This window comes from Oenanthe melanoleuca, chromosome 5, assembly GCF_029582105.1.
Source record: "Oenanthe melanoleuca isolate GR-GAL-2019-014 chromosome 5, OMel1.0, whole genome shotgun sequence".
NCBI classification, from domain to species: Eukaryota; Metazoa; Chordata; class Aves; order Passeriformes; family Muscicapidae; genus Oenanthe; species Oenanthe melanoleuca.
Window position 1 is genome coordinate 18,657,290 of NC_079339.1, and position 22,454 is coordinate 18,679,743.

The 22,454-nt window shown below is 40.0% G+C and overlaps 1 protein-coding gene across 1 annotated transcript in view; it reads left to right on the top strand.

Annotated features, from left to right (window-relative positions):
- EHF (ETS homologous factor) overlaps nucleotides 1-22,454 on the top strand; it is a 33,890-nt gene that overhangs the window by 6,529 nt on the left and 4,907 nt on the right. Inside the window, exons 2-7 of the mRNA XM_056493300.1 lie at nucleotides 11,896-11,995; nucleotides 14,364-14,609; nucleotides 14,930-14,989; nucleotides 17,349-17,417; nucleotides 17,508-17,576; nucleotides 20,434-20,493. Coding sequence (XP_056349275.1) covers nucleotides 11,899-11,995; nucleotides 14,364-14,609; nucleotides 14,930-14,989; nucleotides 17,349-17,417; nucleotides 17,508-17,576; nucleotides 20,434-20,493 — 601 coding nt within the window. The 5' untranslated portion in view covers nucleotides 11,896-11,898. The remainder of the gene's footprint in view (nucleotides 1-11,895; nucleotides 11,996-14,363; nucleotides 14,610-14,929; nucleotides 14,990-17,348; nucleotides 17,418-17,507; nucleotides 17,577-20,433; nucleotides 20,494-22,454) is intronic.

The window sequence follows — 22,454 nt, forward strand, 5'->3', positions numbered from 1 at the left end:
CAGCTACATTTTCTGCAGTTGCTGTAAGACCTGGCATTCTTGTGATAAATACTTGAAGATGATATTTTAGTCTGTTTTACCGGTGACAGGATTATGATGTATTGAAGAAAAATTTCTTGTCCTGGTCAGTCAGTCAGACTAATTAAAAGGCAAAGAATTAAAGAGAAAGGGAAAAATGGAAAGAAAAAATTAAAAAAGAAAAGGAAAATAAATAAGCAGGGAGATGGAATAAAGATGTTCAGTGAAAAAGAATGAATGGGATCACAAACTTCACATCCTAGTTTGGTTTTGAGGCTGCCTGCATTTCAGGATTAGCATGGTTGGGCTCTGCACAGGGTTCCCTGGCCACCATATGCACAACAGCCATGTTAGGCAAGTTTATTACTCCCAGCGCAGCTGCTCTGGGGTGATTTTACTGCCTTGTACCTCAGCTTTATGCTTCACATTTCTGTCTTTCACAAACAATTCCACAGAACACATTGCACATTTGATCCTTGAACAACTTGAATATATGTTTTTACATGTCAGTTGATTCCCTTATTGCCGGGGAACTTTCTTTCAAAAATTCCTTTCCTTCATTGTGATTAAAAGAGAAAATAATAAAAAAACCAAAACACCAAAACCTAACCAACAAAAAAAAATCATAAACCACACAAGCAAACAAAACCCAACCAACCAACCAAAAACCCCCAAACAAATAAACAAATAAAAAGGAAGGAAAAACCCCCACAGAAATAGCCACAGCTCCACAGAACAGAAATTTTGAATTTCAGCCAGCCCTGCTTAGGAATTTCTAGCTCATTTTCAGGATCATTCATAGGTCAAGGGCAGCTTTTTTGATTTAATACTTCAAGTGTAGGTTTAATTGTTTGGCTAACTTATCATTCAAATCTCTACTAGTCACATAATAGCTGTGATGCATAGAAGAATCTTGTTTTCAGTCTGAACAGGTCTTTTTTTTTTTTCCTTGAGAATTCTTTCTCTTGTTTAATACCTTCTCTCTGCCCTCAAAAAAACCACATTCAACCTAACTCATCTGCATGTTGAAAGATTTCCCAGAGACGTGATGCAATGGATAGCAATGGAGCTTGAACTGGAAGATATGAGTTAGACTGACTTCTCCATTGACTTTGTTATGTGACTTAAGTGAATAATTTCAGCTCAGTGTCTCAGTTTTCCTATTTGTAGTGTGGATGCAATGCTGGTTCCTTCCTTCATTTCTATGTTTCGTGGTATTTACTGCCTTTGCTGTGTGTGCGGACTCTTCCTTCTCTGCTCTTCCTTCTCTGGTTGTCAGTGTTTCAGTTCTTCTATCACCATAGATGCTATTAAAGTAGATGAGCCCTGCAGGCTTAATTTTCAGAACTTAAAGGTAGATCAGTTCCCAGCTGAGTACCTACTTCTCACGGACTCAGTGTTATTTTTTTCCCTGTGAAATAGTAAATTAAGAGATGGAGTGTGCGGGAGTTCATATGGGAAAGCAAACCCTCCCAGTCTTTCAGGTTTTCTTTATCTCTCAAGAAGTTCCTTTACTGTTTACACTTAATTTGCTGCTTTTTCCTAGTAATTTTTGAACCACTATATCTTAGCTGCTTTTCCTTTGTGTATTTTGCATGATACTTCTTCTGACTTTAGTCTTAGAACAGCGTGTTGCTTTGACTGGTTCCAGTGATGGAAAAGAATAGTATTGAGGTCATTTCTGACACCAGGTTATTCTGTAGCAAAGGACCATTTGTGAAACAGGAGAGAGTTCATGTAAGAATTGAGCGAGCACATTTGTACAAAACCCAATGGGAAAAGCTCTACCGTCAAACCAGCCCCGGCTGTTGAGGCAGATGCCTGGCTTTGCTTTTTTTGTTTATAATCCAACAAATCAAAGCTGACCTGTGTTGTTATCGGAGTAGAGCAGCAGGTGCAAAAAAATAACTCTGCTGCCAACTCAAACGAAAGGGTAAGGCTAATACCCTCTGGGAGGTATTGAGGAGATAACAGAGAGCCATGCCAGCAACTGAATTAACGGCTCTATTTACGGTGGGTTTTACTTAATAACCTGCTCCTAACGCTGACACATAAATACTCCATTGTATTGTTTAACGCAACCACTGGGGAAATCAATGGGAACAGGATGGGCAGCTCCTGCTGTGCCAGGTGAGAAGGAGCGACGCCACGGAAGCGTTGCTCTTCTAACCACAGGCAGGAGGGAGACAAGGAAGGTGGGAAGGTGTTCTTGGCTTTTACAGAAGTGGGGAGACATCATTTCCCACAGCTTCTCAACATACCTGTAGAAGGTGGCTACAGAGCAAGGAAACCTCATTCCCCCATTTTCTGGTGGCTTTTAATAAAGGCAGTGAGCTAAACAGGTGGTGGCATATATGTAAAGTGCTGTCCCAGTGCCATGTGGCTCTGGGAGGCTCCTGGGAGGCTCCTGGGAGCAGGGGTGAAGCAAGCCTGCTGCTACACCAGCGGTAAAGCACACAGCCCTCGTGCAGCCACTGGGGTGGGATGCCAGGGAAGTGGTTTTGCAATCTCTTACTCTTTTCTCAACAAATACAATATGAAGAAACCGCATGGATACAGCTGGGCTCCAAGTAAATGTTTACCAAGACTACACAAATGTGAAAGACTGAGTGGCAGTAAAAGTAATGTCTGATAGCAGCTTTCTGAAACAGGGTCAGTGGGCTCCACTGGGCTGTTCCAGTGATAGCCACCCACATGGGGACAACTTCCTTTGCAGACAGAGATTCACCCTGGGATACTTGGTAATCTAGGGAGGTAATCAAGCAGGCATCCTGGATGGAGCTATCCCATAGGTGGGATCAGCAAGTCCCAGCTTGGTACTAGGGAATGTGATAGAGGAGTCAATAGCCAAATAAACCCTCCCTGTCAGTTCTGCAGAATGACTCTTCCCACCATGAACTCTGCATTGCCTCTGCTACATCTCCTCTTTGAAATATGCTTTTCCTATCCCATCAGCAAAAAAGTGTGATCATATTGTGGTTAGTCAGGCAGTAGGTTGTAACACGGTATAAATACTTCCATCAGCTAGGTTGGATCCCCAGAAAGCTGCATAGTTTAGCATAAAATTCTTTATGCTTAATTTCCAGTTTCTCTGCCCTAGTTAATTTGTGCTGTGGCCCTCACATATTTAATGAAGAAGCACAATCTGTTTGCTGATTGAATGAATCAATTAATGTAAAAAGTAGTAGTCCAACTGGAAAATTTGCACATCCCCCAAGACACTTTGCTGTTTTGTGTCTCCATCCCAAGTTCCTTATTCTGGTTGCTTCTCACTCAGAAACCAGCCCTAAAGAGAAACCTTGCAGTTTCCAAGTAGATGCCCTTTGCTAAAACAAAATATATGAAACAGAGTTTACAAAAATGAAAAGAGAAAAAAACACAATTGCTTTTTTTTTTTTTTTTTTTTAAAGTAGGCAAATTAGTGGTTGTTACTGTTGAAAACCAGACTAGTCCCATAACAAAAGAGAAGTGTTGGTGGTGATAGTGGTTAAAGTGAACTTCCACATGAAATACTGGCTGCTGCTGCAGCATATATCTGAGTGACTGTTATGTCAGCAACGAGTCAGCATCTAATGAGAGCCAAACATGAATACAAACACAATTATTACTGTTATTATTGTCATTATTCACTAACAACTGAACAGTCACACAGGCTATATTAGCAGTATGGAAAACATTTCCCTCAATATGCTGTTGGTCTTTAAAGCAATGCAAAGAGAAGCTGTCGTGGAAGCTAGAGGGAAGTGGTTGGAGAATCAGAGCCAAGGGAAAAGGAGAAGGTGTTAGAACATGATGGTAATATTTTGTTAGCTGATGAGGTTCATGCGTAATTATAGACGTGTGGCTTGTCAAGTTACAGGGCCATCTAGAGTGCTTTTTTGGCCATTTGTATATTTAGTGTATTGTAAGCAAAAGAAAGGTGTTTAGCAAAACGAGATTAGGGAGATGAGCTGGCTCCTGGTTAGAGGAAGGATGTACCAGAGAGATAGGAAGGACATGAAAGGAGGTGTGGAGCTGTTCCATGAGGTGTGGTATTAAGTACTGAAAGAAGAATAAAGAGCAAAGGCAGATTTTCCCATTATTGCATTTCCAAGACTCTGTATCCCTGAGGCTAGCCTGATGAATCTATGGCAAATGACTTCTAAATAGTCAGGAAAAAAAATGTTTGACCCAAATTATCATGAACTTGCTGAGGTGGTGCAGACAGTAATGAAAGCATTGCTATATACCAGTCAAAGTTAAGTCTGAAATATAGAAAATAGCCCACTTATTTTTGGCTAGTTTTTAGTGAATCCATCTACTTGTTCCACAAAATTCTAAGAATACATTACTGCAAATATAATCCAAACATCTATCACAAGAAAGAAAACTTTTTCTTGACTCACTTTTGTCTCAGCTCTGTGATAGCAATTTCACTAATATTATATGAATCTGTGTGCAGAACTGCAAAAAATGAGGATGAGGTTTTTGACAGTAAAATAAATGATGATATTATTTTTTTCATATTCAAAAACTAGTGGCATGGCAAGAAGGTGCACATCTAGCCTGTGATGTTACAGGAAAGCATGGATCTGAAACACCAGATTAAGTGTTAACCACTGTGAAATGGCAGATTCCATTTCACTGTTTTCTCTGCTAAAGTAACATGACGATGGAGAAAATCTGAAGTACAAACCCTTGGTAGTTAACACTGACAGACACATCTATGCCTCGAGGACTCTCTGTTCACAATCTGCCTTCTGTTTGCTTCTTATTTAGAAAAACAAACAAACAAGAAACCTCCTCTTTTAAAATTCTTCCTTTTATTTTCATTTTACTAATGAGTACCTTGAAAATTGAAGTCAGTTCATATGAAGATTATTGGGAAAAAAAGGGGTCAGAGAAAAACAACCTATAAAACTTTGCATATCATCAAGTAATTTTTTTTCCTTACATTCATAAAGTGAACTTTGTTCTCTCTCAAAAAGGAAACTGAACTATGGTTTTGTCTTTAAATTACATCGTTAAAAGAGAGATAAGAACCAAACCCTGGAGCAGAGGGATAGCTCAGATACAGATCTAGATCCTAACTTTTCTACCCAAGGTTCTCTTTAGTTAAAATATATATGCAAGATTTTGAAGCATCCATATGAACATGTTTAAACAACCACCACATATCTCTTACAAAAGTTGCCTTGTAGTGCATCATGAAAATAAGATCTTTAGTAATAAAATATTCCAATCAAGCTTTATTTGATTTTGTTTATCACGATCCTATCTGTAATGTAGGTATATGTTAAACACTCCTTTCCTATTCATCTTCCTTTTTCTGGTCTTTCAGTTTACCTTCATGTATACATTTAATGTACAAGGTTCAAAGAAAACAAAAGAATAAACCAAAGTCTTCCTTTCCAAAAGCCCACAACAGTAAATGATCAAGGTTTCAGTGTAGTCTCTGAAAGCTCACCAAGAGCTCACCAGTTTTGCACATGCAAAGGTGGGTTTATGCATATGAACCACAGCTCTGTACTCCAAAAATATGTAAGCATAGAAATGTGCACTTCAGAGAGGTGTAGTAGGAAATAAAATTAGCCCCAAAGACCCAAACCAGAATCCTGAATACTACAAATTTTGGAGATTATTTAGAAATTTTTCTTATAAAAATGATTCCTTGAACTTCATAGTCACAATGTGATTCAGTAAACAGGTTTTGTTACTGTGGCCCAAAGGCACATGAGATGGACTAAAAATTAAATGCATCAAATGCTCGGCATGTTTTACAACAAATACTGAGTGTGATCAGAGTGTTTCTTCATATGAATTTTCTTCAAAGCTTTCTAAGAGTTTTTCAGTTCTCTTAGTGGTGAGTCTTGGGGTTATCATCAAACAGGTCAAGCTGCATAGACTATCACCTGAATAGTACCTTACAGGCAAAGTGGTCCAAATATGAGCTTTTTGTTATGAAGTAGATGCCTGTGAGTAATCAGCCTGCAGATGAGTTGTTTTTGAGGCTTCTCTCTGCTCTATAGGCACTATAGGTATGGAAACAAGGAAGTGTGTACTGGCTACAACTGAATCTACATGGCCAGAAGAGATGCTAACACACTGCAGAAAAGGTCACATCTGAAAGTGAGCCATGGCAAGGATGATATCTTATGTGGGAGTCTGGTACAGACACCAGGGATGAACCTGAGACCTTTGCAAATTAGACAGATAAAGATCACAGGGCAATCTTTGGGTCAGCCATAGCTGTATGTACAGACATACTGCCTCAGACTAGGACCCTGGAGCCCTGGTAGTAATGCACATTAAATGAAAGGGAATAAAAAAAACCCATAATAGAAAACCCAATGCTCACAGGAACATGCAAACAGGCTTTCAACATTCATATATTCAATTTGTGCCTGCCCTTACCACCACTGGAGATGTAAAATAGCTGGTTGGAATGTAAAGCAGCTAATTGATCATACACATTACAAGTACAAGGCATTTATGTTTCTGAAGTAGCCGTATGTGTAAAACAAGTCCACGTGCTATGTCCTTTGTGAGCATCCTGAAAACTGCTCACCTAGTAGTCTTTTGATTTTTCAAGAAAAGGATTAAAAATCCAGATTTTGTTACTCTTCAGTTGCAATTATCACTTGGTATTATTTATTTTAGATTATGGTGTAAGTCTTTGACTGTAATCCAAGATGCAGCAATGATCTAAAATATTTAACATACTCTGTAGATACTTGTTCCATAAACTCCAAGCCCTGAAAAGCAGGGATTGTGTCTTCACTGTGTACATAACACACTTCAAAGAAAATAGGCCCAGGTGAAATCTACATTTGAAGTTCAGCCATGATGGTAAAAGGGGAAAAATGGGGAAGAATCCCATAGGTAAATATGCCAAAAGAGATCCACCCTTTTGGACACGCCAGGAGGAGCTGCACTGAGCTTGTCTCAGCTAGAAGTCACTCTTAGACTTTGCATAGCTTACAGGTGGAGTCATGGCTTAGTAGTTTCAGTCTGTTTTGCCCTAGACGTTGTTATTGTGTTCTGCGCAGAGTGCATGGCTTCACCAGCGGGAGCGCTGGGGGCCCCTTCCCCCATGGATCCCTTTCTCTCATGGGCTCCCCTTCCACGCCCCTTTAGTTCACTGCAGAGTTGTGTCCATGAGTAACTATACAAATTGGTATCAGAACAGTCCATGAGCAACTAAACAAATTGGTATCAGGACAATCGCGCTGGTTGAACTACAGGATTCAATCACTTTCTCTGTTCCACTTATTCACCCTTCCAGTGTTTGGAATTTTCATGTCATTTAATATAAGCTCTTCTTGAAGGATTCTGGTTCAAAGAAAGGAGAAACTCTCTATATGGATGTTAAGATTCATTGGGTTGAATGTGGAAATAAGGATCAGAGTAATTTATTTTCAGAGCACACCTGTAGTGCAATAAAATAATTCGCATAGAGTGCACTATACAGTGTTCAAGGTTCAAGGATTTGTAAATATGTTTTTCTGTAATGCTGGATTTGCTCCACAGGCAGGCCATGGCTCCTTGCTCTCTTCATTACCACTGTTTGCTCAGAGTGGTCAGGTGGTCATGGAAGAGAAGAAGAGCAGAGCAAATGACCTCCTGCTACTGCCAAGTTGCTGGGCTGTGGCTCCTTCAGACTCAGTGAGAGCTTTTACTAAGAGAAGCCTTCAGGGTTTGGTCTTAGAATACCACCTGATAAAATGAATGTTGGTGAAAGTTTTGTTTTTTTGTGGTTTAAATGCATTAATCCCTTCTAATAGGATTCTCTCTAGAAAGAATTTTGATGCACACCAGTTCACAAGTATATTTAACTGTGCTGGCTGAGTAAAGTGTCATTTCTGTAGTGTTATAACTCCAGAGATGGCAGCTCCTTGGGGGAAGAGAATAGGATTGTGTGTACAGACACCTGCCACACACAGATATGGACATGTGTGTGCGTACACCTGTAAAAATACGTGTGATTATATACTTAAATGATATTTAATCTGTGCTTTCATTTATAATGTACCATGTCATAGTAGAGGGACAGATCTCAATATTTTTTATATTATTTTCCAAAATATCATCTCAGCTAGAATCCCTTTTAATATGGTTTCCAGAGGAAATGAGGCTTTCGTGGTAATTCTGTGTTTTGGCTTTTACATTTGGCCCGTAATAATCTTTGAGTTTCATCTCCAATTTTAATTAAATTTGATATGGGGGTAGAAGTCGCAGAGATACGAAGTTTTTACAGGATTAATGAAAACTGGCTGCCAAGTACAGAAGGAAAATCCATTAATACTCGATCTGAAAGAAAGAGCGACGCTTGAGCTCGCTGCTTTGAGACAATGAGATATTATGAATGCCCCAACCGTGGGAAAAACTTCAATCAGCACTCACATCTTACTAGACACTCGAGAATCCAACCACAAGATACACATTCATAGGAAACCAGGCTTCATTAGTTCCACAATTCACTTTGATACATGGAATATAATTAAAAGAAAACTGAACATCTTATGTGTCCTTCCCCTTGAGGTTTCACACCCTTTAACCAGGTTTGTCTGTACAAAATTTGAGCATTTGGCCCTGGACTAAAGTGGAACACGCTGTTTCCAATATCCTGACTCAAAATCTTTTCAAGTATGGGATAAGCATAAATCTTCCATGAATTTTTAGCAAAGAAAGGCATATACAGGATGACATGAAGAAAATCCCAGTTTAGTTTTCAGAAAACATTGTTGAGCACAATCCTGTATACTTCCAAGAAAAGGTGTGGAAGTTGTTAGTAAGAATTTATAATCCTTCTGAATAAAGTGCTAGAATGATTTGCATATAAGGAACACCCTTGCATTAAGATAAAGGAGATGAACTAAAAATTTTCAGGACACCAAAAACCCTGTTCCTTGAGTAATATGTAGAACTTTGACAAAGTTTAGAATAAAGCTAAATCCAGTTCTGTTTCTGTGATTAATGTCATATTGTAAATTCTCCCCCTTAGGTACAATTGTTCCTACAGGTGATACTGGAAATTAATTAAGTTATTAAGGTTGAGATAATTTATTTAGCTTCCAAAACCAGGATTATTGATTGACTAAATTGTAAAGCCAGTTTCATGGACATTATTTGAAAATAATATTTATGTTGTTCAGGGATATCATGAAGAGCAATTGTCTGCTAGATTGCAACCGGGAGAGGAAGTTTTAAAGGAAAATAACTAAAATCCAGATCTCGGGAAGAGGCTGCCAGAGCTCTTCTTTTTACATCTCTAATGTCCATTAGTTTTAGTTACTGCTGGGGGGAAAAGCAATGCAAGAAACATGATTTGGTTTATTTAACTATCCAGAGCTTCAGTTGCTGAATCAAAGTGTTGTAGGATGTTTTGGTTTGGAAATTCACCTGATTAGTTATGAAAGGACATAAATTACACAGAAATAATTTCAGTTCATATGCACACTTTTTCCCAGATGTACTTGTAAGGCTTTTGCACAAGTTATGAAATCTGTGTAGAATTCCAGAAACTATAGAAGTTGCAGAATACAAGACCACATAACAGTACTTTTAATTCTGACATAGCTTCTGTAAATGTGGCTTCAGATCAATGGATTTAAGTTATAAAGCACATACTATAACTTTTTAAAAAGAAGTGAATTCAGCAAACTAAGTTTCTAAGTGTGTATTCTTAATCCTCAGGTTTTATCATTTTCCCAGAATAGCTATAGTATTCTACCTCACCTGTACTTGATACTGTGTTAAGGTTTTTTTCATTCATTCATACCTAATTGTCTTTAATTATTTAAATCAAATTTAAAGAAATAAAGTGATATATCAACCTGTACAGCTTGGAAGTGTATGCATCGACTGCAAAACACACATTACTGCTTAAAAGTTCTTACACATCAAGTATTTAATTTATATACATTATAGGCTGAACATGTTTATGATCATGATATTGAATTCAAATGATTCCTAACACCTTCTCACTTGCAATACTAAGTCACTTGGCCTTTTTCACAGGGCTAAAAAATGTCTTCTAACTTGTATAAACTGACTGATGCGATAGTCATTTTTCATTTGGCCAGAATGGGACAAAAAGTATCTCTCAATTATTAATGTTTTATAATCCCATATGCCTACTATAAGAAATTTAATCCTCCTTGCTAGTGGTCACTGGATCACAGACTGGCTATAATTAAGAATGGAAAGCGACTGCCAAATCATTCATGGTTTGATTTTGCCATTCTTTTTAGCTACCAAATAAAAAAAAAAAAGCCCTAAACTAGTTTATACTGTAAAATACCATTTCCTGTGAAAAACTTCCTTAAACTTCCTAAGGTTTTGGCTTTTTAAACAATTGTCAGTAACCTCTCTCTCTCCCTTTCCCTCTCTAAATACATAGATGGCAGAGGGGTCAGGGGAAGAAATAGGTGTAAATTTTAAGTTGCATGATTTATTTTAAATGACAGAGGAAAACACCAATCCAGGTAATTTTCAGACTGCTCCTTTAAAACCAAGGCTGTAAATGTTTCTATTGACTCCTTCTCTTTTACCAAAGAGGCTGCTGCTATTAGCTTGTAGGGGATAGAGATGTTTGTAGGGGATAGAGATGTGGATTTTTTTTTCACTGGCCTAAGTGGAGAAACAGCCAAGACCAGTGACTTTACCCTTCACAAATCCATTTTGTATTTCATAACCTTTTTAATTTTAGGGTGAAGTGTAGTTGCATGCACATGCCATCCTGATGTCTAATGTTTTGTTTTTATAGACTTTGCGGCTTCAATATTTTTGAATAGGGGTTTGGTTTTCTTTTTTTTCCCTGTGTATATAAGAATTACAATCCAAAGCCTTTGTAACATTTAGCAAATTACTTTCCCAATCTTCTCAATAATATCTTCGGTTATAAAGTATATTTTTAAACTTTACAACTTCACACCACTGAAAGATAGTGTAAAACATCAAGAATACCCATCACTGGGGAATTTTGTATACTTTCATTGGAATGATTAAGCAAGGGATAAATGTAACATTTTTCTAGAATGTCATACAAGTAGAGCTTTTTTAAAATATAAAAAAGTAAAGCACAATTTTACTCATGGTGCTAATGTTAAGATACATGGAAAGGAAAGCTTGCTTAAAAGAGGGAATGCTGTCTTGGGGGTGGTATCACTCAAAAATATTGATTCTGTTACAACAATGGCTGTCTCATTTACATGATCTTTGACCATCTGATTTTTTTGGTGGGTGGAAATGTATGATCTGTGATATTTGTTACCAAGAAGTGTTATAGACACTGTTGACACAGATCAGATAACAAACTGGGTCAGCTGACAAGATATTCCCTGTAAGGCTACCTCCCTGTAACATTATGTGTATCCTTCTGTGAGAGGGATTTTCTGAGCATGGCTTGTAGTCAACTGTATAGTTTCATTTGCAATTATTGGAAAGTTCTTTCTCTCTCTTAAAAAAAAAAAAAAAAGAGAAAAAGAAAAAGGAAGAATATGTTTAAATCATATTTCTCTTTAAAACAGAAAAAAAAAAGTAAAACTATTTAGTATTTAATTTCTCAGAGCTTGGCAGTTTTCATGTATTGCTCTGTCAGGAGCCTTGTCTTTTCATTCGGCTTCTTTTCTGATTACAGATTATTCATTTATGGATGGGCAGCTGTAGAAACTTGCTTCTTGCGTATGCAAATTAATCATGGTAATGTTTATCATAAGGAGATTTGTGGCAGTGGAAAAGGGGTTGTGTCAACATGTTCTTGATTTCAGTTGTATCTTCGTCTACAGATGGAATTGGCCTCCTTGCTTTACCTTCAGTGGATTGTTTTTTTTTTTTTGCCATTTACCTCTTGGACTAGACACCGCTCACTAAGCAAGCTGTTTGATTCACTTACAGATCATGATTTTGGAAGGAGCTGGCAGGATGAGTATCAATTCCAGCAGCAATCTACTCCACCAGCAGCCTTCCTGGACAGATGGATATTCCACATGCAATGGTAGGAGGAATTCAGCTGCTCTGAGTTGTATTCTTTTTTGGGAGGCCGGGGGAAAGGGGCTGCTGCACCTTTGAGCATGTATGAGTATTATTTTTCAGTAGTATTAATTCACTAGAGTTTCACTTCTGGTAAGAAGAATTTTCATTTGCTACTTCATTTTTAAAAAGCTGATCTTGAAAAAGGGACCAGTTTATTGTTCATTTCCTTACTGGCTCTCTTTCTTAAAATTTAATAGTGTTGAAAGCGCCAGAAGTTCTCTCTTCTCAGTCCAGAATTCTTTCTCTCGTACCTTTACCCCTTGTGCTTCCTCTGAAGCAGCATTACTGTTTAATGCTAATCAACCCTCTGGCTTTCCAGGGGAATAGTATTTTTGCTCATTTGCTGTATTTGCTTTTTCAGCTCAAATTACTAGATAGCTTTCTAATTAAACTGGCATTAGAGCACTAGATAGCTTGTGGCTTGTGATCTTTTCTCTTTTTATCTTCTTACTGTTTTGCGATTATGTATATGTGATCTGTGTATATAAAATGTATTCATATATATTCTCTCAGTATGAAAAATATATATCTCTACAGATGCTTGACATAATTTTAGAATTCTTTTCATTATTCAGTGGACAGGTAAAACAAAATCTAAGCGGACAATCACATCCTCCTCTTGTCCTACTGATCCAAATAACACTACAACAAAAATTACAATTAAAGTTCCTACTTAATGAGATATTTATTCTTTTTTATGTGTAATTTCTAAATACACAGGAATACAGCAACATGTGCTTAGTAAATGTACTTGTATGTCTATTACAGTGCCATACAGAAAAAAAGTAATATCTGAGTTTCACTCTTCCACAGGATTTCATGGAGGGAAAATGGTGGGAGTCTATATCAAATTTCCAGGGTGAAAATCCTCAGGATTCACTTATGTTTTAGAGGGACAGGAAGCTCAATGTTCAGACCAGCCTGCACAATAATTCACCACTTCACTTACCTTTACCTAAGCTACTTTCTCCTCTCACTAAAGTATCTTTGCTAACATTAGGATTCTAGTGGCCTTTGAAATGACTTTACTCTTCTGAAGTGATAAGAATACAAATCAACCTCCTTTTCAGGAGATATTGACAGCGCCAGCAAACCTTTTTTCTCTGACATACCACACTTTTAATAATTTTCACACTCATTCCCCAAATCCTTCAATGGGAGGACGAGGAACAGTCCTGCAAACTCCCTAAGTTACTTACACGAGTCTTGTTGGCTAATATTGATAAGGAAAGCTAAATAACTGTGGGGATTGTTTTTGTGCTACCTGGAAACTGTGTCCTGTGTCTCAGCTGAGGAGACCTGAGGTCTAGTGCACCTGAGTTAAGGTGATTTCCTAAAAAGTGCCAATTCTGGTGCTTATGGTCCTCTAGCAATATGCCAGTATTTCTCACTGTGTGGTTAATTTTTTTCTAGAGGAGACTGGAAACAGACTGGTGCCATATCCTGGAGTGGGGTCACTGCAGAGCTAGGCCATGGCAATCTCTCCTTGTGTAATCTCTTGTTCCCTCAGCCTTAAACCCTTCTTGCACTTGTGAACATTTTATCTCACCATCACCTCTGTCTGGCATAGTCCATTTTCCTCCTTTCCCAGGGAATAAATTGCACTGAACTCTGTGAGGACAGACCAAAGCAGTCCTGCCTTTGCTCTTATCTTACATAATGATCCCATCCCATGTACAATTTCTTCCATTTGCACATGCAAACTATTGTCGTGCAATGACATACAACTAGGAACAGTTTGAGACTGCCAAGAAAAGACTCAGACAGTCTAACAAGAAAATTAGGCAACTTCCATAACTAAAAATGAGTATTAAAACTACATTCAGAAACCACTGTACATGACTACAGCAATAATCTGCACCATCAAAATGCCACTCTGTCATGAAACCATGGCCCAAACTAATAGGCTTTTACCTGGAGCAGTATGAGAGTGCTTTTAACCTTCCTTTCTCTAGCCCCACAATTCATACTTAGCCCCTACTAAGTTCTTATTCAAAGAAAGTTTCCAGATCACCTTATGAGTTTTACAAGGCTTTTCCATTGTTTTCTGATGCATTATCAGAGAATTTTGATGTATTTAGCCAACATTCATAAGGTAATTCCTGCAAATGAATCAGCCAAGAGGTGCGTAATGAACTAATGCCCAATTTTTAGTTGGAAAACTGAGGCCAAAATCCCTACAAAATCTTCCCCAGCAATAGCTACTGAGCCAATGTTAAGGACTGAGAAAAGTGTCTAGGTCCATAGACTTCCAAGATGTGCAATTTGGCTATAGATCTTACTGTTGATGAACATTATGCTGAGACAGTAAATATTTTTTTCTTTTCCAGTATCCAGTAGCTTCTATGGAACCCAGTGGCACGAAATACACCCGCAGTACTGGACTAAGTTTCAAGTCTGGGAGTGGCTGCAGCACCTCCTTGATACGAACCAGCTGGATGCCAACTGCATACCTTTCCAGGAGTTTGATATCAATGGGGAACATCTGTGTAGCATGAGCCTGCAGGAATTCACTCAGGCAGCTGGGACAGCAGGACAACTGCTTTACAGCAACCTCCAGCACCTAAAATGGAATGGTAAATAGATATTAGAGAGAGACACATGTTCATTGGTCTGAATTCTGAGATCTTCAGAAGTCATTTACGTTCCCCAGAAGCTTGCCTGGCAGATTATATTTGCTATGTTTGCTCTTCTGCTTATAGCTCATTTACTGTATTGCTAAATTTCTTGGATATGACTTAAGGCAGAAATCTGAAGGATGAAGAGGAGAGGGAATGTTTCCCGCTCCAAAATCAGCCCTCTGGCTCAGATGTAGAAGTTGCTGCTTGGAGCTAATACATTTGATTCCTCTTTGCTCATTCTCATACCTCCTATCTGCCAATTTGCTTTCTTGCAGGTCAGTGTGGAAGTGACATGTACCAATCTCATAATGTCATTGTGAAGACAGAGCAAACAGGTGAGTAGCAGTTGGGTAAATTGTCTTTTGAAAAGGGGGGACCCCTCTTCCACGGGAGACAAATCGAAGTGGCATTAAATAAAATGGAAAGTGTATCATGCAGAATACAAATGTCAGTCAGTGCCTACTTCTGAAGTTTCAGGTAATAGCACATGGATGTGGCCACTTTTCCTGGGAGACCTCTGCAGTATCAGCAGTATACACTGATGGTCAGAGTTGGAATAGTCTGAGGTGCTCCATGAAGGCAGCTTTGCAGAGGACTTCCTCCTATGCTTCATTCAGCAGATTTCAAAACAACATATTTTAACAATATGCTCCAGTAAACAAAAAAAAAAAAAAAAAAAAAAAGGAAGGAAGAAAAAGGAAGAAAAAATATTTGTTGTGAAGTTCTGTTAATGTTTGAAACATCAGGAAATTTCCAAAAAAAACCAGCTTGGAAAGAAAACAAAATGTTGCATTTTAACTTCTTCACAGGTTTCAACGAAACTGAAATTCAGGCAGTAGTTTGGTTTGATCAAATCTGCATTTTTGCTGTTGTAGTTCTTTTTCTGAGTGTGTTTATAGCTAGATCCCTTTCCTCCCAGGGCTTTGTTTAACTGAGAAAAGAACTTCAGCTTGATTCAACCGTCCTCTTCAGGCACAATTATTTCCCTTGTTCCTCTGCCAGATCACGCCTGTCCATATCCACACACTCTGTATCCCACTAGTCCCAGCCTCTTTGTATGTAGGTGTGCCCATGAGCCACATTTTGGTATCTGCTGGCAGAACAAATACAGATCTGTTGCATGTGGCATCTCCAACAAATAGTGTCAGCCTGTTTATCCATCTAACCTGCTGGAGCCCACCCTCTCCAGCCAGGAACATTACTCACATTCTCCATTCCTGGCCCGTGCTTGTGTGTTATGGAGATGTGCATGAGGCGGCCTTGCTGCTTTCCATGGAGGTAACTCCAGTAATCCTTTAAGTCCTGATTTATGAGATCCTGGTATAATATTATTTCCTCCTCCTACTAGAGATGAGGGCAAAGTACCTCAGCTGCACATCTTAGAAGGACTGACGGACGGACGGTTCTCCTGGATGTGCTGGATCAGGAGTGGCCTGGTGGGGCTCTGGTGGTGCCAACCACGGCCAGTGGGAGTGGATTAAGTTTCTGCATGTGGGGGGAGCAGGAATTGTGGATTAGAGCTGCTGGGAAAGTTACTCCTTGTGAGGCAGCAGGGACAGGGCTGGTGGTTTTGAGGGGAAGCCCCGCTCACTCCAGCAAACGACCACAGCTGCAAAGACATGGGTACTGAAAAAGGCCAAAATGGGAAGGTGAACACTGTCCCTGTGTTCTGGCTGGGTAAGGCCTGTCTTCAGAGGCAGCATTAGGCAGATCAGGTGTCCAAGCAAGCAAAGGGTGTGTGCTATTGTCGGAACGAAAGCTCTGGGTGCCCAAACATGCAGCTATTAGTTAGCATGCCTGCTAAATTCCTATGTCATAAGTGGTAACTTGGCCAAACATGATTATTTAGCTGTAACTCATTTTGGGGTTTTTGATTTCATTTATGTGAACATGAAAAAAATTAGGTTTAACCTCAATTTGAACTGTATATCTCATCCTTTCTGACGTGGTTTCAAAAGAAAAAGAGATTTTTAAGGCTTCTGGCCTTAAAAGTGCACTGTGAAGGAAGCAATTTCCAGATCAGTGTACAGGTCGTAAAGACAATACTTTTGTTCTGCCTATATTGATCCATATGACCAGAACATCACTAAAAATTATTCCTCTTTAATCATGAAGGTTTTTAGGTTAAGGATAGGGACTTAGTGTGCCTGGAATAAAATGTCCCTTCATCTGGGATTATGCTTTGATGTTTCTTCCTATGTGCTTAAACATGAAGCTGTGTTTCAGAGAGGACTTTCGAGTTCTGCCATTATAGAAATAAATACTCATCATAAGCATCCTTCTGTTTTACTAGATATTTGAGAACACTTTCATCTCTGTGGCTCCAATGCACTGTCATAATCAGCAGGGGCTGAGAATTCAGGACTGGATTGGGTAGAATTAGAGTTGATCTGGCATAGGAAACCTCCTCCAAGGCCAGGCATAAATGATATACTAGTCAGAAAAGGAAGAGCATACTACATTATTTCTAAAAGTCAGTGCTTTGTGTAAACACATTTGCCTGAATATGAAAAATTCCATGCATAATTTGAGAGAAAGGAAATAATTTTGTACATAGCCCCTTTACTTCTTGGTTCCCTTTGACATTTTTGTTTTCTTTTTTCTTAACATTTGAAATTCTTTCAGTGCTCAATATTTACTTCTGTGCTAAAAAAATGTTCTTTTAATGATCCAGTTTTCCTTTTGGTCCTTCAGATCCATCATTAATGGTGTCCTGGAAAGAAGATAATTATCTTTATGACAGTGGCTATGGTAGCACAGTAGGTAACTAACATCACAATACTTCATGCATTCTGAGATGGCTTTATTGTTGTCTGAGGCTATTAGTTTAAACGTCTTCTTTTTAATTCCCAGAGTTATTGGACAGTAAAACATTCTGTCGTGCTCAGATTTCCATGATGACACCTAGTCACCAATCTTCTGGTAAGAAACTTGTAATTATATTTGTAATTGTTTGTCACTTGTCCCAGAGCTACCGACATGTAATAGTCTCTGTGGTCTTCTGTTGTAGGATTGCATCTGAGCCTCCAGTAATTTTAAATTAAGCAACGATGATTCTGACAGATTTATTAGCTGTCATTATTCCAGTAGCTTTCTTTAAAGAAATGCTTCTGTCGTCTCTCTGTCAAGACGATCAAACAATCTGTAATCACGTATCTTTTAAAGCGACGGAGTCAAAGGGGTAACCATGAGCGCTCCAGCCCCGCCGCGCTTTCCCGCGGCGCAGCCCGTGGATAAATGGACGCGGCCCACCCTCGGCAGCGGCCGAGCTCCCGCAGAGCTGATTCATGCCGAGCTCTGGGGCCAGCCCGGGCGGCTGGCCGGGCTGCAGGGCACACACCCTGGCCGCCTCCTGCCGCCTCTCTCCGCTGCCATCGCTAGCCCCGCTCCCTTCCTGAGGGAGCCTCAGCGATGCGCCGGCCGAGGGCAGGGGCGGAGGGAGCCCGCCCGCTGTGCCGTGTGTGGGGAGCGCCCCGCGGGCCCGGCCCGCGCCGGGAGAGAGTAAAGGGAAAGGGTGAAGGAAAGGGGTGAAGCAGGGATGGCAGGGCAGCCGCAAAGCGGGAGGAGAGGCCGTTCAGCAGAGGTCTGCGGGAGGAAGCAGTGGAAGGAGCAGAAAAGGGGGATGAGAAAGGAGGATAAGAAAAGGGGATAAGAAAGGAGAGCTGGCTTTGTACTGGGGGCAGCCCTGTTCGTGTGGGCCCCAGCCCCTGTGCCTGCCATCCCCTGCTGCTCCAGCCTCCCCAGCTGGATTTGCCAAGCGACATCCAGCTTAATCTAATACACTCAGCTATGAATTAAAAAAATAAAATAAGAGAGAGAGAAAACTTGACCAGAAGAAGAAAACCACCAAACCTTAAAACTCCCAACCAACCGCCCTGTTTTCTTTCCCCTTCACCTCCACCCACTCTCAGATGTCTAGCAGGATTTCAGGGCTTGCTGGCAGGGCTGGGGACCTGTCCAGACCCTGGCACGCTGTGTTTATCTGCTGACTGCTTAAGCCTAGAGCTAGGGTGGCACGCCAAGGGCACAGCCTCCTGTAAAAACTAAATTTGTATATCCCGTAAAAAAATGGCTCATTCCTGAATCATATGCAAATAACGTGTAACCTTTTGTCAAAAGTTTTGCAAGACGGCTTTGTTGAAACTGCATCATAACTCTTTTCATCTGTCAGGCCCCAGCCTCCTAACATGGCATGTTTGAAACCAGTCTCCACGTAGGAGCTGTGGCAGAGCAGGAGGCTATTTACACAGCTGAAATCCAGAATAAATCACTGGCTAGGCAGAAGGCAGCTGAACTTCCAAGAGTACATTTCCAGCTAAGTGGAGCATAACAAACATTTGCAAGCGAATTGTGGGATTTTAAAATGAGAAGGATTTATATGAGGGCAAATAAAGAGCTAGGTCCTGCAGTCGTTACCTGGAATTCCCACAGGCTTTTAATAACCTATGGGGAATCATAATCTGAGGAAAGGCAGTGATATAAGCCTCATTTTACTTCCCCCACACCACACCCCCCTCCAAGCTGAGTGAGGTGCAGGCTAGTTCCTGCTCTTTAAGAGTGGGAAGGCAAAATGACTCAGAGCACGTTTGCTGCTTGGGGGTCAAGGACAGTAATTTATCAGACTTAGAATAGCAGAGGTTAGGCCTAACCCCACGGTCTTGTTCAGTTTATGTTTCCAGTTATGTATGAATAAAGCAAGTGTGTGAATAACTTTGCATCTACCTTTTCACATGCAGCTATTGCAGTAGCTTGTGCAAATCTGACAAGTTTTTATGCAAATAAATATTTCCTGTGAGTCATTTTCCCATGCAAATGCCTGGTTTCCATGAAAAGTATGATAATTGTGCATTCATAGAAGCTGGGAAAACATGCGTGGGACCTTAAGCTTTGCTTTATGGGATTCAGGGACAAGGTATGCTGAAAAGCAAACACAGAAGGGGCTCCCTCTCAGGTCTATCCCACAGATTTTGCGAGACTTAGAGCAATCAGATGAAAGCTATTCATTAAGTACAAGAGCAGAGCCAGGCTGTGGTGGTTTGGGGGCGGGAGGGTTGAACGTGCAGACTACGAGGTAGGTTACAGTCATGAACAGGCGGAACTTCTTTTTTTTTCATTTCTGAAGAAATGCTTGTGCCAGAAACCCTATTCCTCCTCTGGCTGGCTGCAGGTGATAAAGTAGCATTGATGAGAAATGGCTTGTTCCTATGGCTCTGAGCCACAGAAAAATATATGCTTGTCCTGCTGCCAAAAACTCCTACCAGCGCAGCCCCTTTCCCCCACCCTGCCCCCCTAAACAACAGCACTTTGCCAGTTCATTATGTTTTAGTCAAGTAGGTGTTCTGTGCATTGGTACCAGCACATACATTTCCCATTAGATCATCTCTTCAGAAACAAATAAGCCCCCAAAGATACGTGCTTCAGCAAAGACTAAGATAATGGGACAATTCAGGATTCCTTTTACAGATGCGATCATCCTATTTTTCTCTCTCTCACACACAACATGAGGTGAGCTATTTGTTAATCAAATTTAGCTTTCAAAAGTCAAATGTTTACCTCTGTGTTCATTCTTTATTCATCAATGGTCTCTTTGAGAAGTGTGCTGATTAACATATAGTACAGAAAACAAAACTCTCCCTCCTCACTTAGATTACCTTCCGAAAAGTGATTATCTTTAGAAGAGATATTTGTTCTTTTTTGTGGTTTTATTTCTTTCAACCTGCTAGTCAATGGAAAGCCTTTAATCAAATTTACAAATAGGCTTCATTTTCCTTCTCTGCAGACTCTTCAGATGCAAAAAAATCGCAAGATCATACCCCAAAGTCCCACACCAAGAAGCACAGTAAGTCAAAATTCATGCTTGTAATGGTTGGTTAGTTGATTGAAGGAAAAGAAACAAATGAAAATCAGATTCTATTTGGGAGGGAAGAGGAAGCATTTTAAACCCAAAACTCATTAAATCATTATTGTGATTGAATTCTGGAAGGATCTGACTGTCTAGTACTGCTTGTTTACATCATTTTTGGGCTCAATATTGTTAAACTTTTCAAATTGTTTATATCAGTGAGGGCTTGTCGGCAAGCAACCAGAACCCAGCTTCCTCTGCCCTGTTGAGCTGGGCTGGTAGAGTGGGGTAAAGGAATGATGAGGAAGACTTGGGATTAAATCAGGAAGGCCTGTGCGTGGGCAGTCATGCTCGTGCCTGTGCCTGCCAGGTGCAGCACACAGACCCTGCTCAGCATCTCCTTGCAGAGCTTCTCATGTACGACATCACAAGCAAGCACCTGGGCCTCAGTCTTGCCTCCTTAGCCCGTGATATGGCAGTCTTTCCCCTCCCCTCACATACATCTTCTGCTAGTTTTATTCAACCTGACTCTGAAGACAGGATACCACAATTGTGATTTCTATACATAGTTCCATTAATGTACTTTAGCAAGATTTTTTAATGCTGAAAATATCCTATGTATATCTTTTCTATCCTATTTAATTCCTTGATTGTAATAGGAAAGCTTAGTTTTGGTCTTTCACTGCATTTCATGGGATTTGGGTTCGTCCTGTTTCAATATGACCTCCAGATTATGTCTCTTCCTGACTCTTCTTACTCTTGTTCTGTCTCTTTGCCCCAACAGAACTCCTGAACTCTATATCTGTACACAGATATCTGGGTGGGTTTTTTTGTTTGTTGGTTTGTTTGTTTGTTTGTTTGCTTTTTGTTTTGATTTTTTTTGTGTGTGTGTGTGTATAAAAAGGTTGTTCACAAAAGGATTAGACAGAACTGGTCTAAAGAAAGACCTGTGAAGAGCTGAGGTCTGTCAGCTTGTTCACTTGGAGAAGAGAAGGCTGAAGGTTGACACATCCCAGTCTCCAGCTTCCTCAGGGAGGGCAGTGGAGGGGGAGGTGCTGATCTCCTCTGTCTAGTGACCAGTGGTAGCACATGAGGCAATGGAGTGCAGGTGTGCCAGGAAAAGTTTAGACTGCACAGTAGAGGAGGTTCTTCACCCAGAGAGTGGTCAGTCACTGGAACAGGCTCCCCAGGAAAGCAGTCACGGCACCAAGCTGGACAGAGTTCAACAGTGTCTGGACATGTCACATGGTTTAGTTCTAGGATGTCCTACGAGGAGCAGGGAGTAAGATTTTATTATTTTTGTCGGTCCTTTCCAACTTGAGGTATTCTGTGATTCTAACATCTCAAGTCACAGCCTGGGCATACAAAACAGGTCACATTGGCAGTCTGGGCTAATCCCCTTCATTTCCAGTTTCTTCAGTACTGCTCCATTTCATGGCCATAAATTACTGATGTCCAGATAGGCTAAGTCCACCACATTTTAATGGATCCAGAAAGCAATTATAATAATAGAGAGAAATATTGGATTCATTGACTGAAATCTAATTCTACTTATACAGCACTGTATACCATTTTCTAGTTACCTTCACATCTTTGATTAGCTTGTTTCCTTCTTAATTTGGTCTAATTACATGCTTTTGAAGTCAGACCAAAGGAGTGCTGTCTTTCTTGCTCACCTTGTCACTGTTTGTTATTCTTCATTTGTAAACTGCTTCATCTGACCTGATAGATTTTTTTTTTTTTAAATCTGGACTTTCTGGTGCTATCTTTATAGTAACTGTGAGATGTATTTGTACTTAAACTGAGAGGTCTACCTGTTGAACTTGGAGATCTGTTGTCATCTTTTCTACACTGTGGTCAATATTTTTGGTTCCCTTTTAACATACAGTTTTGGCTGTCCTTCTATCTACTCTACACCTTCTTACTTAGTCATTCATGCAGAATGGCAGTTCACCTCC